The following is a 13875-nucleotide window of genomic DNA, read 5'->3' as shown; positions in this document are numbered from 1 at the left end:
TTGCTTCCTGACCTGCATACAAATTTCTCAAGATGCATGTTGATGTATGGCAAAACCAATACAATATTGTAAAGTAAAAAAAAAAAAATTTTTTTTTTTAAATAAATAAAAGAGGGAAAAAAACCCCCAAATTTCTCAAGAGGCAGGTCAGGTGGTCTGGTATTTCATCTCTGTCAGAATTTTCCACAGTTTATTGTAATCCACACAGTCAAAGGCTTTGACATAGGCAATAAAGCAGAAATAGATGTTTTTTTGGAACTCACTTGATTTTTGGATGATCCATTGGTTGTTGGCAATTTGATCTGTGATTCCTCTGCCTTTTCTAAATCCAGCTTGAACATCTGGAAATTCATGGTTCACGTACTATTGAAGCCTGGCTTGGAGAATTTTGAGCATTGCTTTACTAGCGTGTGAGATGAGTGCAATTGTGTGGTAGATTGAACATTCTTTGGTATTTCCTTTCTTTGGGATTGGAATGAAAACTGACTTTTTCCAGTCCTGTGGCCACTGCTGAGTTTTCCAAATTTATGGCATATTGAGGGCAGCACTTTCACAGCATCATCTTTTAGGATTTGAAATAGCTCAACTGGAATTCCATCACCTCCACTAGCTTTGTTCGTAGTGATGCTTCCTAAGGCCCACTTCACTTAGCATTCCAGGGTGCCTGGCTCTAGGTGAATGAAAATACCATCATGATTATCGGGGTCATGAAGATCTTTTTTGTACAGTTCTTCTGTGTGTTCTTGCCACCTGTTCTTAATATTTTCTGCTTGTCTTAGGTCCATAACATTTCTGTCCTTTATTGTGTCCATCTTTGTATGAAATTTTCCTTTGGTATCTCTATTTTTCTTGAAGAGATCGCTAATCTTTCCCATTCTATTGTTTTCCTCTTTTTCTTTGCACTGATCACTGAGGAAGCGTTTCTTATCTCTCCTTGCTATTCTTTGGAATTCTGCATTGAAATGGGTATATCTTTCCTTTTCTCCTTTGCCTTTTGCGTCTTTTCTTTTTTCAGCTATCTGTAAGGCCTCCTCAGACAACCATTTTGCTTTCTTGCGTTTCTTTTTCTTGGGGATGGTCTCGATTCCTGTCTCCTGTACAATGTCACGAAGCTCCTTCCATAGTTCTCCAGGCACTGTCTATCAGATCTAATCCCTTAAATCTATTTCTCACTTCCACTGTATAATTGTAAGGGATTTGATTTAGGTTATACCTGAATGATCTAGTGGTTTTCTCTACTTTCTTCAATTTCAGTCTGAATTTGGCAATAAGGAGTTCATGATCTGAGCCCCAGTCAGCTCCCAGTCTTGTTTTTGCTTATTGTATAGAGCTTCTCCATCTTTGGCTGCAAGGAATATAATCAGTCTGATTTTGGTGTTGGCCATCTGGTGATGTCCATGTGTAGAATTGTCTCTTGTGTTGTTGGAAGAGGGTGTTTCCTATGACGAGTGCATTCTGTTGGCAGAACTCTATGAGCCTTTGCCCTGATTCATTCTGTACTCCAAGGCCAAATTTGCCTGTTACTTCAGACATCTCCTGATTCCCCATTTTTGCATTCCAGTCGCCTTTAATGAAAAGGACATCTTTTTTTGGTGTTACTTCTAGAAGGTCTTGTAGGTCTTCATAGAACTGTTGAACTTCAGCTTCTTCGGCATTAGTGGTTGGGGCATAGACTTGGATTACTGTGATATTGAATGATTTGCCTTGGAAACGAACAGAGATCATTCTGTCATTTTTGAGATTGCATCCAAGTACTGCATTTCAGACTCTTTTGTTGACTATGATGGCTACTCCAGTTCTTCTAAGGGATTCTTGCCCACAATAGTAGATATAATGGTCATCTGAGTTAAATTCACCCATTCCAGTCCATTTTAGTTTGCTGATTCCTAAAATGTCGATGTTCACGCTTGCCATCTTGCTGATTCCTAAAATGTCAGCGTTCATTCTTGCCATCTCCTGTTTGACCACTTCCAATTTACCTTGATTCATGGACCTAACATTCCAGGTTCCTATGCAATATTGCTTTTTACAGCATTGCCCTTTGCTTCTTTCACCAGTCACATCCGCAGCTGGTGTTGTTTTTGCTTTGGCTCCATCCCTTCATTCTTTCTGGAGTTATTTCTTCTACTGATCTCCAGTAGCATATTGGGCACCTACCAACCTGGGGATTTCATCTTTTAATGTCCTATCTTTTTGCCTTTTCATACTGTTCACTGACAGTATTGCTGGGTGTGTGCTTTGTTCATCACTCTAAATCAAATGAGCCCTCTTGAGTTTCAGCAGAGAAACTGCCAGTCCTCACAGCCTGTCACACCCTGGGAAAATCTTCCCATTGACTGAGCTGATGGAAGAATAGGTGCAGCCTCAGGCCAGAAGCCTCAGGTCAGAGCTTCCCTGGTGGCTCAGACAGAAGAGTCTGCCTGCAGTGTGTGAGACCCTGGTTTGATTCCTGGGTTGGTAAGATGTTCTGGAGAAAGAAATGGCAACCCACTCCAGTATTCTTGCCTGAAAAAATCCCATGGATGAAAGAGCCTGGAGGTCTACAGTCCATGAGGTTGCAAACAATTGGACACGACTGAGCGACTAACACACAGGCCAGAAGACCACAGATTCTTACTGTTCTTACCCAAAGTTCAGCAGTTTAAAAAACAAAAACAAAATTAAATTTTCAGGTTGTTACATGCTTTTGTTCAATTTCCAAAGTACTGAAATGATTGTTGTTGTTGTTAAGTTTTATCCAGCTTTAAAGTTGCTTTTTAAAGGGGTGATTTTGCCAGCATCATTATTACTCAGTGGTAGCCAAAAGTCCTGCCCTTGCCCTTCACTCCTTTTCTTAAATGTCTCTTTTCTCATGTTTAAGCAGTCATCTATCTCTCTGAACCCTGGTTCTTTCTTTGATTCTTTCATTAACTCATTTTGCTAATATTGAAATGTGGGCAGAATATAAGGCTTTTTGCCCTGCATAATCTTTCTCTCCACTCTCTCAGTGATGTCGTAGCTTCTCAAGCCTTTAACCATAATGTCATACAGATGCTTATATGGTCAGTTCAGTTCAGTTGCTCAGTCGTGTCTGATCCTTTGCAACCCCATGAACTGCAGCATGCCAGGCTTCCCTCTCCATTACCAACTCCCAGAGCTTGCTCAAACTCATGTCCACCAAGTTGGTGATGACATCCAACCATCTCATCCTCTGTCATCCCTTTTTCTTCCTGCCTTCAATCTTCTCCAGCATCAGGGTCTTTTCCAGTGAGTCAGTTCTTCCCATCAGATGGCCAAAGTATTGGAGTTTCAGCTTCAGCATCAGTCCTTCCAATGAATATTCCGGGTTGATTTCCTTTAGGATTGACTGTGGATCTCCTTGCAGTCCAAGGGACTCTGAAGACTCTTCTCCAACACCACGGGTCAAAAGCATCAATTCTTTGGTGCTCAGCTTTCCTTATGGTCCAACTCTCACATCCATACATGACTACTGGAAAAACCATAGCTTTGAGTAGATGGATGGACCTTTGTTGGCAAAGTAATGTCTCAGCTTTTTAATACGCTAGTTTGGTCATAGCTTTTCTTCTAAGGAGCAAACGTCTTAATTTCATGATTGCAGTCATGAAAATCTGCAGTCACCATCTGCAGAGATTTTGGAGCCCAAAGAAGATAAAGTGTGTCACTGTTTCCGCTGTTTCCCCATCTACTTGCCATGAAGTGATGGGACCAGATGCCATGATGAATTTTGAATTTTAAGCCATCCTTTCCACTGTCTTCTTTCACTTTAATCGAGAGTCTCTTTAGTTCCTCCTTGCTTTCTGCCATATGGGTGGTGTCATCTGCATATCTGAGGTGATTGATGTTTCTCCAGGAAATCTTGATTCCAATTTGTGCTTCAACCAGCCTGGCATTTTGCATAATGTACTCTGCATATAAGTCACTATCTGCTTATAGGGTCATTATTTCTAATTTAGTCCTTTATGCCTATACTCTAGTTATGAAATTCTGAGTGCTGGCTTCACAATTCTGTATGAGCATCTTGTCATCAATACACACTCAACATGTTCAAGTCCTGTCTTTAGCTTTCAAACATTTTTTCCACATAACATTTATGCTTTGTGACATTTGTGATTACGTGATTGGATTTATTACACAGCACCAATATTCTTTTATTCACCAGAATTTGATCACGTGGCTTTATCTTTGATTTATCATTTTTCCTCATTTCTCTGTATGTGTTCTTTAAACAGTATATTCAAGGGACTTAACATGGAGCTTGTTGCATATAAATGCTCAATATGGTGATGGTGATAATGATTATTATTATTGTTTCATCAAGTATTAAAACTCTGAATTAGCAATATCTGTCTTCTCCATTTTATAAGGAAAGGATGGAGTTGTGAAAGGAGTGGTAGTTTGAGAATCAGCTAAGCTAGTTAAGATTCTAGTCTGCTACTTATAGTCACTTGACCTTAGAAAGCTCCCCTAACTTTTCTGGACCAGTTTCTTCATGTAAAATTTGGGGATCAGTAATATTTTCCTGGAGATACATGTGTGTATGCGTATGTGTGTGTGTGTCCCCTAGGCTTGCTGGAGAAAGTCAAATGGGATAACTAAACTTATAATATTTGTATCTTACAGATTATTAAGGAGAGCCATTCACCTTCAGCTTCCATGCTAATTTCAGGCTGTTTTTACTTTTTTCCTGGTCTACAGTAATTTTCAAACTAGTTTCCCTACATGTTCCCAAGGCCACATTGCAATAGATTAATCTTAATAGATGTCATATCTAATGATATCACTCCCCTGCATGAAAACCTGCATTAGATAAAATAAATCTAAACCCAGCTTGACATTATTACACCAGATTACATTTTAGTTTCTTGTTTGCTTTGAATGCAAATATCGTGTCTTATCTTAATATTGACACATTTTTTACCTTGAAGTGCTCTGGTCATGATCATCAGTAAATATATTAAGGGGTTTCCACTGTGTTTAATATGAAGAGGAACACATCTTATTTTCAAGTAATCTTTTTTCTCCCCTTCCACATTAATCGCTTACTGAAAGCATGTTCTATAGACTCAATTTTGCCAGAGCAAAGGAGATCTATTCAGAGTTTGGTTTCTAATGGAAGAGAATGCCATAACCTAATGAAAAATTAAAATTTTATTATCTTGTCACCCTTCTACATGTGGAGTCTTTTTGGTTCAAAGGAAATGACATTTATAGTAGTCTTATTATGGGATAGTTTCTGCTGAATCCATAGTCATTTAATATAGGGTTACTTAGTGAACCTCTTTAAATAGATGCTTCTTTTGAAAATCTCTGGAGTTATGATTTGATAGTGTGACCTGAAAAACCCTTGTAATGACCAATGAAAGTAGATGCCATCAATCTGGAATTTTCCTGCTTAAAATTCTGCTTTATTTATTTATTTTCTGAGTAGATTGGACCACCAATCTACTCAGACTTTAATGGAAAAAATTGGGAATGTTCTTAAATACATATCCAAGCTGTGTTCTCAAAATTGTGGTTTCATAGTTTGTAGTGGGGTTTAGGATTTCCATTTTTAGTAGCATCCCAAGAATGTATCTGATGCAGGTGATACACAGGCCACATTTTAGTGAAAGTTCTATATTACCTTGAGTTTTTAGACTGTCTAACCTAATTTTTAAATCTTTCTTTAAAAACCTTTCTCATTACAGAAACAGAAGGTCTGTGGGAGCTTGACTTTGCAGCATCACATGCTAGAACCTGTTCAGCGCATTCCCCGGTATGAGATGCTCCTTAAGGACTACCTAAGGAAATTGCCCCCGGATTCTCCGGACTGGAATGATGCTAAAAGTAAATCCCCCCTTCCATTATGGGATAATTTAGTGGCCAAGTAGCCTTGTGATTTCAAAGTGAAGTAGAAGCCACTTTAGTAAAATATTGGTGTCAGAAAATAACCTCACTGTAAATTGTTATCAACACCTCAATTAGGCAAGCACTTTTGAGCCCAAATCATAGGCTTAGAGCAATGCAAATCACATTTCTCATGCTGGTTTCACATTAGTGATTAACTCTGAAATATAAAACTGTAGTCTTAGAGACATCTGGAATAGCAATACACAATTACCTTCTCACAGAAAGAATTCAACCATTCAGAATTACTAGTGCTGCTGGTTAATTAAGGGGGTAGATATATACCAAGAAAACTAAGATGACATTTACTATTTAAAAATAGCCTAAGCAAAGTGATTTCTCTCTACCTTTTACTAAGATAGAAGAGAAAATAATGCTGTTTAGTGTCAGCATTTTCCCTGAGAAACCTTTATTCCTGTTCTACTCATTATCTTTTTTTTTGCCATTAGATCATAATGAAAGACTTTTTAGGACCTAAGCATTTCAATAAGATATTTGTTTTCTTGTGTACTTTTGAAAAAATCAATTAACTGTGTAGAATGAAAATTTAACTTGGATTGGTAATCAACATATACTACAACTGCTACTAAAACCAGCAGATCTAGTGGTAAGATTGGAAGTTGGCTTACTGTTTCTACTTCTCAGACTAGTCTCTTGGGTAGTAGCCCCAGCCCATCTTAACTTGTCTCCCTCTACCTTGGATCCTATATGGAATATACTGAGTTGCCCAAATCAGGATAATTCTCTAAAATTTAAATAAAAATTCCTTTTCTTCTATTTTCAAAGACTTGGACTTCTGCTAAGGTACCTATGTCAAAAGTGAGAAAGTCGGAATTATCTGATGGTCCAGTAGTTAAGAATTCACCTGCCAGTGCAAGGGATACAGTTTTGATCTCTTGCCTGGGAAGATTCCCCATGCTGCAGAGCAACTAAGCCTATGTACCACAACTGTGGAACCTGTGAGCCACAACTACTTAAAGCCCATGCACCAGAGAGCTTATGTTCCACAAACAAGAGAAGCCACAGAAGTGAGAAACCCATACACCACAACAAAGAGTAGCCCCTGATTGCTGCAACTAGAGAAAGCCTGCACACAAAAACAAAGACCCAGGGCAGCCAAAAAATAATTAAATAAATAAAAATTTAAAAATAGAAAAAAAAAAAGATGGTGCAGTGAGAGGGGTAGGGGCTGGTGGTCCCCACACCGCTTCCCCCTTCTCCAAAATGAGAAAGTCAGCAACATAATAGGGTAATTTTTTGCTCTTTGATTTCCCATTACTACTTATACTAACATTCTAAGGAAACACAAAAATACTTTTAGAAACCTAAAAGCAGAAGGAAAAGCAGCAAAAGTGCATTTTGTTCAGCAGTAGAACAAAGAAGACAGAAAAGTCGGTTCAGAATGATGAGGTTGTTGTGATACCAGAATTAACCCAACCAGTATTCATAAGATAGAAAAGAAAGGAGAGCAGGACATGATGGAGGATTGAGAACATTCCCTCAGGTTAACCCAGCAGGAAGCCTCAGCTTCCACCTTCGACCTCTCTTCACCAGTAGTCCTGAAGCTCCTACCTTGCCCATATCAAAGCTCCTGCCTTCCCCATTCCCATCTCTCACTACCACCTGCCCTAGCAACAAAACCTTCCATCGACATTGGCATCAGAAAATTCTCTTTCACCTAGATTAGGACTGTGAGTGTGTTTTCCCAGAGAAAACTGATTATGTTTGTTGGTTAATTTACTTGTACTGCTACTGCTGCTAAGTAACTTCAGTTGTGTCCGACTCTGTGCAACCGCATAGACGGCAGCCCACCAGGCTCTGCCGTCCCTGGGATTCTCCAGGCAAGAACACTGGAGTGGGTTGCCATTTCCTTCTCCTACTGCTGAAATGTTGTAGAACTTTTGAGTCAGAAGACTTAGGTTCAAATGTAGCCCTTTAGTATCATAATCTATGACCCTACCCAAGGAACATCACTCTTTACTTCTTTCATCTGCCAAATGAAGCTAATGTATTTGCCGTTCAGGGTTGCATAAAAATGAATTGACATAATATATATGAACACCCCTGACAAAGTGCCTTATAACAAGCTATTGTCATGATGTTTGCTATTTTGAAGATTCCTGAATTAAATGTACCTGTGAGCCTAGTCACTATATATGACTTTTTATGAGTAAATACTTCCCAAATTCCAAATTATCTGCTTACAAATGAACTTTGGAAGTATCCAACTTGTAAATGGAAATTGCCCCTGCTTTTATTGTGTGTCTTTGGTCTCAGATTCCTTATTATGCTATATATTATTCAGCTATCTAGTAATATAGAAAGGACAAAATATATTTACTTTTCTTTTCTCCTGTTTAGAATCACTTGAAATTATATCTACAGCAGCAAGCCATTCTAATAGTGCAATAAGAAAAATGGTAAGTAGTTTTCAGAGGAAATGGAAATCTTTTAGTTAGATAATTGTTAATAATATAGTCTAATATTATCTACAGTTTTGGCCCAAAATGAATTGACACAAGTGAACAAAAAATATTGTTTATAAAATGTTTAGAACTATCTGTGATTATACTCTTCCCTCTTCTCCCAGGTTTTAATTTGCTCTTAACTGATCTTTATACTTAAGTTTATGCTTAGTTCCCAATCCTTTGTGAATTGTGTGTATTTTAGCTATGGTCATTAATTAAAGGCATTAAGGTGAAACCTCCTTATATTTGAATTTGCTGTGTTTTGTTCTAATTTCCTAGGAAAACCTAAAGAAACTCTTAGAGATTTATGAAATGTTGGGAGAAGAAGAAGACATTGTAAATCCTTCAAATGAATTAATAAAAGATGGACAGATCCTCAAACTAGCTGCTCGGAACACATCAGCACAGGAACGCTACCTTTTCTTAGTGAGTTCTGTAGTATGAGGAAGTCACATAAGAATACCTCATAACACTGTTATATGTATCTTGGAAAAGTAGGGTGCTTGCTTGCTCACCCAAGCAATTATTTCTAATCTGATTTAGTCAATACTGTCTGGATTCCACATCAGGGAATGTCTGTAGTAACTGAAACTTGTTCTTTGAAGGACACAAATCTGTTTTTGAAGTATTCTTCTGTAATTTTTCTGTATACTTATCATGTGTAATTTATTTCAGTAACACATAGTGAAGATAAATTTAACCTTTCCTTGAAGATCATAGGCATCAGTGTGTACGTGGGGATCACTATTTTAATTATTTTGGTTTAAAGAAATATATAGACAAAGTTATAAAACTTGTGCTTCAAATGTCTGTGTAAAAGTACATGAATTTGCTACATAGTTCTTTTTCACTGTAGTCACTCCCTGTCCCTCTCTTAACTTCCTGGAAATGACAGTTAGTCTAGAACTTCCTGGAGAAGGAATGGCAAACCACTTCAGTAATCCTGCCTTGAGAACCCCATGAACAGTATGAAAAGGCAAAAAGATATGACACTGAAAGATGAACTCCTCAGGTCAGTAAGTGCCCAACATGCTACTGGAGAAGAGTGGATAAATAACTCCAGAAAGAATGAAGAGATGGAGCCAAAGCAAAAACAACACCCAGCTGTGGATGTGACTGGTGATGGAAGTAAAGTGTGATGTTGTAAAGCTCAATATTGCATAGGATCCTGGAATGTTAGGTCCATGAATCAAGGTAAATTGGAAGTGGTCAAGCAGGACACGGCAGGACATTTTAGGAATCAGAGAACTAAAATGTACCAGAATATGTGAATTTAGTTCAGAAGACCATTATATCTGTTACAGGGAGCACCAGTCCCTTAGAAGAAATGTAGAAATGTAGAAGAAAGTAGTCCTCATAGTCAACCAAAGAGTCCGAAATGCAGTACTTGGATACAATCTCAAAAATGGCAGAATGATTTTTGTTCATTTCCAAGGCAAACCATTCAGTATCACAGTAATCCAAGTCTATGTCTCAACCACTAATGCCGAAGAATTTGAAGTTGAATGGTTCTATGAAGACCTACAAGACCTTCTAGAACTAGTACCAAAAAAGATGTCCTTTTCATCATAGGGGACTGGAATGCAAAAGCAGGTAGTTAAGAGATACCTGGAATAACAGGCAAGTTTGGCCTTGGAGTACAAAATGAAGTAGGGCAAAGGCTAACAGTTTTGTCAAGAGAACACTCTGGTCATACAAAACACCCTCTTCCAACAACACAAGAGAAGACTCATGGACATCACTAGATGGCGAACACTGAAATCAGATTGATTATATTCTTTGTAGCCGAAGATGGAGAAGCTCTATACAGTCAGCAAATACGAGACCAGGAGTTGACTGTGGCTCAGATCATGAAATCCTTATTGCAGAATTCAGACTTAAACTGAAGAAAGTAGGGAAAGCCACTAGACCATTTAGGTACGAACTAAATCAAACCCCTTATGATTATACAGTGGAAGTGAGAAATAGATTCAAGGAATTAGATGTGCTAGAGTGCCTGAAGAATGATGGACAGAGGTTCATAACACTGTATAGGAGGCAGTGATTAAAACCATCACCAAGAAGAAGAAATGCAAAAAAGCAGAATGTTTGTCTGAGAAGGCCTTACAAATAGCTGAGAAAAGAAAAGAAGCTAAAGGCAAAGGAGAAAATGAAAGATATACCCATTTGAATGCAGAATTTCAAGGACTAGCAAGGAGAGATTAAAAAAAGCCTTCCTAAGTGATCAATGCAAAGAAATAAAGGAAAACAGTAGAATGGGAAAGACTAGAGGTCTCTTCAAGAATATTAGAAATAACAGGAACATTTCATGCAAAGCAAAAGTGAAAATCACTCTGTTGTGTCCGACTCTTTGCAGCCCCACGGACTATACAGTCTATGGAATTCTCCAGGCCAGAATACTGGAGTGGGTAGCCTATCCCTTCTCCAGCAGATCTTCCCCACCCAGGAATCGAACTGGAGTCACCTGCATTGCAGGTGGATTCTTTACCAATTGAGCTATTAGGAAAGCATCTTCATGCAGAGATGGGCACAATAAAAGACAAATGGTATGGACCTAACAGAAACAGAAGATATTTGGAAGAGGTGGTAACAATACACAGAAGAATTATAGAAAAAAGTTCTTAGTGACCCAGATAACCATGATTGTGTGATCACTCACCTAGAGCCAGACATCTTGGAGTGTGAAGTGTGGAGTGTGGAGAGTGTGAGGTCAAGTGGGCCTTAGAAAGCATCACTATGAACAAAGCTAGTGGAGGTGATAGTCTTGGGCTGGATGAAGCACAAGCTGGAATTCACATTGCTAGGAGAAATATCAGTCATCTCAGATATGCAGATGACACCACGCTTATGGCAGAAAGCAAAGAGGAATTAAAGAATCTCTTGATGAAAGTGAGAGAGTGAAAAAGCTGGCTTAAAACTCAACATTCAAAAAACGAAGATCATGGCATCCGGTCCCATCACTTCATGGCAAAAAAGTGAGGAAACAGTGGAAACAGTGACAGACTGTTTTCTTGGGCCCCAAAATCTCTGCAGATGGTGATTGCAGCTATGAAATTAAAAGATGTTTGCCCCTTGGAAGAAAAGCTGTGACCAACCTAGACAGCATATTAAAAAACTGAGACGTTACTTTGCCAACAAAGGTCCATCTAGTCAAAGCTATGGTTTTTCCAGTGGTCATGTATGGATGTGAGAGTTGGACCATAAGAAAGCTGAGCGCCGAAGAATTGATGCTTTTGAACTGTGGTGTTGGAGAAGACTCCTGAGAGTCCCTTGGACTGCAAGGAGATCAAACCAGTCACTTCTACAGGAAATTATTCCTAAATATCATTGGAAGGACTGTGCTAAAGCTGAAGCTCCAATACTTTGGCCACCTGATGGAAAAAACTGACTCATTGGAAATACCCTGATGCTGGGAAAGATTGAAGGCAAGAGGAGAAGGAGACAACAGAGGATGAGATGGTTGGATGGCATCACCGACTCGCTGGACATGGGTTTGGGTGGACTCTGGATGTCGGTGATGGACAGGGAGGCCTCTGATGCTGCAGTTCATGGGGTCGCAAAGAGTCGGACATGACTGAGCAAATGAACTGAACTGAGCTAGGACTTACTGAAAATAAGAGCTCTTCTTGGGGCATCCAGGCCTTTATATTTTAGTGTCTATTAATTCCAGTTCCTTTCTATATCTAATGATACAATAATAAGCATAACAGCTAACAATGTTTAATAATAAGCTAACCTTAAATAATTGAATAATAGCTCAGTAAATTTTAGCTATTTCTATGATTGTTATCATAGGCAAAGAAACAGAGTTACATTGATAAAGAGGCTTCCCTGTGACTGTCACATGACACATTCTCAGGATGTTAGTCACGTCTGACTTTTCTGCTGCATGGCAGTCATATCACCAGCCTTAGGATGAGTTGTTGGGGACTAGAGGATTCTGTTGTCTGATTGCAGCTTCCCTTGAAAGACAAATTTATAGGAACTAACTGTCATCAGAGGGTGTTCATGATATCTCTCATTTTTTAAAAAGAACATTTGGTCACCAGGTGATAGAACATTTCTAGTTCAAGTTTATAAAACTCAAGAAAATTGAAAACGTGTCCACACAAAATTTGTACATGAATGTTCTTAGCAAAATTATTTATTATATCCCCAAAGTGGAAACAACCTAAATGTTTATCAATTGATGAATAGATAAACAATTTGGTATACCTATTCACTGGAATATTATATGGCAGTAAAATGGAATAAAATACTAATATATGCTACGTGGATAAACTGTGAAACATCGTTTAAGTGAAAGAAGCCACTCAAAAAGGCCACACTGTATGATATGATTTCATTTATATGAAATGTCTAGAATATTACTTACTACTTATAGAAAGTAAGTAGTGGTAGCCTTGGGCTGGTGGGGAGAGGAAATAGGCATAGGATTTCTGTTTAGAGTCATAAAGTGTTATGAAATTAGTAGTGATGGTTGCATAACTTACAACTATATAAAACCATGAATTATACTTTTTAAAAGGGTTTTTTGAATTATATCTCATAACATAATTTTTATAGTTTCCAAATTACCTATAAAAAAAATCTTTGGGATCAAAAGAAGAACTTCACCTTTCAGAGGTTTTATAGAGACCTAAATGTAAATCAGGGACTTGTAATATTTTATTAGGGTTCAGAGAGCTATTTACTTAGAAATATAGTTTTTGTTACTCAGATATGGTGAAGTCAACACATCAGGAGATGATTGCCATTGAAAAGATAGTTATAGTCACAGATCCTAAAAGGCAGGGGGATGCCACACCAAGGGCTTCATGAAAAAGCACCAGGGTTGGTCAGAAGGCAGAGGGAGCAAGCAGAACATGTGGGCAAGAACTTTTAGTTTGGTTTCTGCAAGAAGGAGTAGGCAAGGCAGGGAAAACATGGTTAGAATTTACTGGTTTAAATCACTTCATTAGGCTGTGGGGCACAGGGACCATTGCCTGGTACCTAGCCTTAGGGTTCTTGGAGAAGGGGAATACTGGCCCAAAGTATAAGAACTCAGTAGAGAAGGTGGTTGGGTGTGGGCTCTGGGTCTGTTAATTTAAAGTTATGCTTGCACGTGAGTCACTCACTGTCTCAGAGTTGAGTAGTCCTGAGAGGGGGCATCACTTCATGGCAAATAGATGGGGAAACAGTGGAAACAGTGGCTGACTTTATTTTTTTCGGGCTCCAAAATCACTGCAGATGGTGATTGCAGCCATGAAATTAAGACACTTACTCCTTGGAAGGAAAGTTATGACCAACCTAGACAGCATATTAAAAAGCAGAGACATTACTTTGTCAATAAAGGTCCATCTAGTCAAGGCTATGGTTTTTCCAGTAGTCATGTATGGATGTGAGAGTTGGATTATAAAGAAAGCTGAGCGCAAAAGAATTGATGCCTTTGAACTGTGGTGTTGGAGAAGACTCTTGAGAGTCCCTTGGACTGCAAGGAGATCCAACCAGTCCATCCTAAAGGCTATCAGTACTGGGTATT

General features: G+C 38.6%; 1 protein-coding gene across 4 annotated transcripts in view; it reads left to right on the top strand.

Moving 5' to 3' along the window:
* Positions 1–13875, top strand: part of FGD4 (FYVE, RhoGEF and PH domain containing 4) — a 227555-nt gene that overhangs the window by 189455 nt on the left and 24225 nt on the right. For all 4 annotated transcript variants that reach the window (XM_010860576.1, XM_010860578.1, XM_010860577.1 and 1 more), the window contains exons 8-10: positions 5688–5826; positions 8248–8306; positions 8634–8780. In XM_010860576.1, the coding sequence (XP_010858878.1) occupies positions 5688–5826; positions 8248–8306; positions 8634–8780 (345 nt within the window). The remainder of the gene's footprint in view (positions 1–5687; positions 5827–8247; positions 8307–8633; positions 8781–13875) is intronic.

This window comes from Bison bison, unplaced genomic scaffold (genome assembly GCF_000754665.1).
Source record: "Bison bison bison isolate TAMUID 2011002044 unplaced genomic scaffold, Bison_UMD1.0 scf7180017864468, whole genome shotgun sequence".
Lineage (NCBI taxonomy): Eukaryota > Metazoa > Chordata > Mammalia > Artiodactyla > Bovidae > Bison > Bison bison.
The sequence above is the reverse complement of the archived record's forward strand: the minus strand, read 5'-3'. Positions and strand labels throughout refer to the sequence as shown.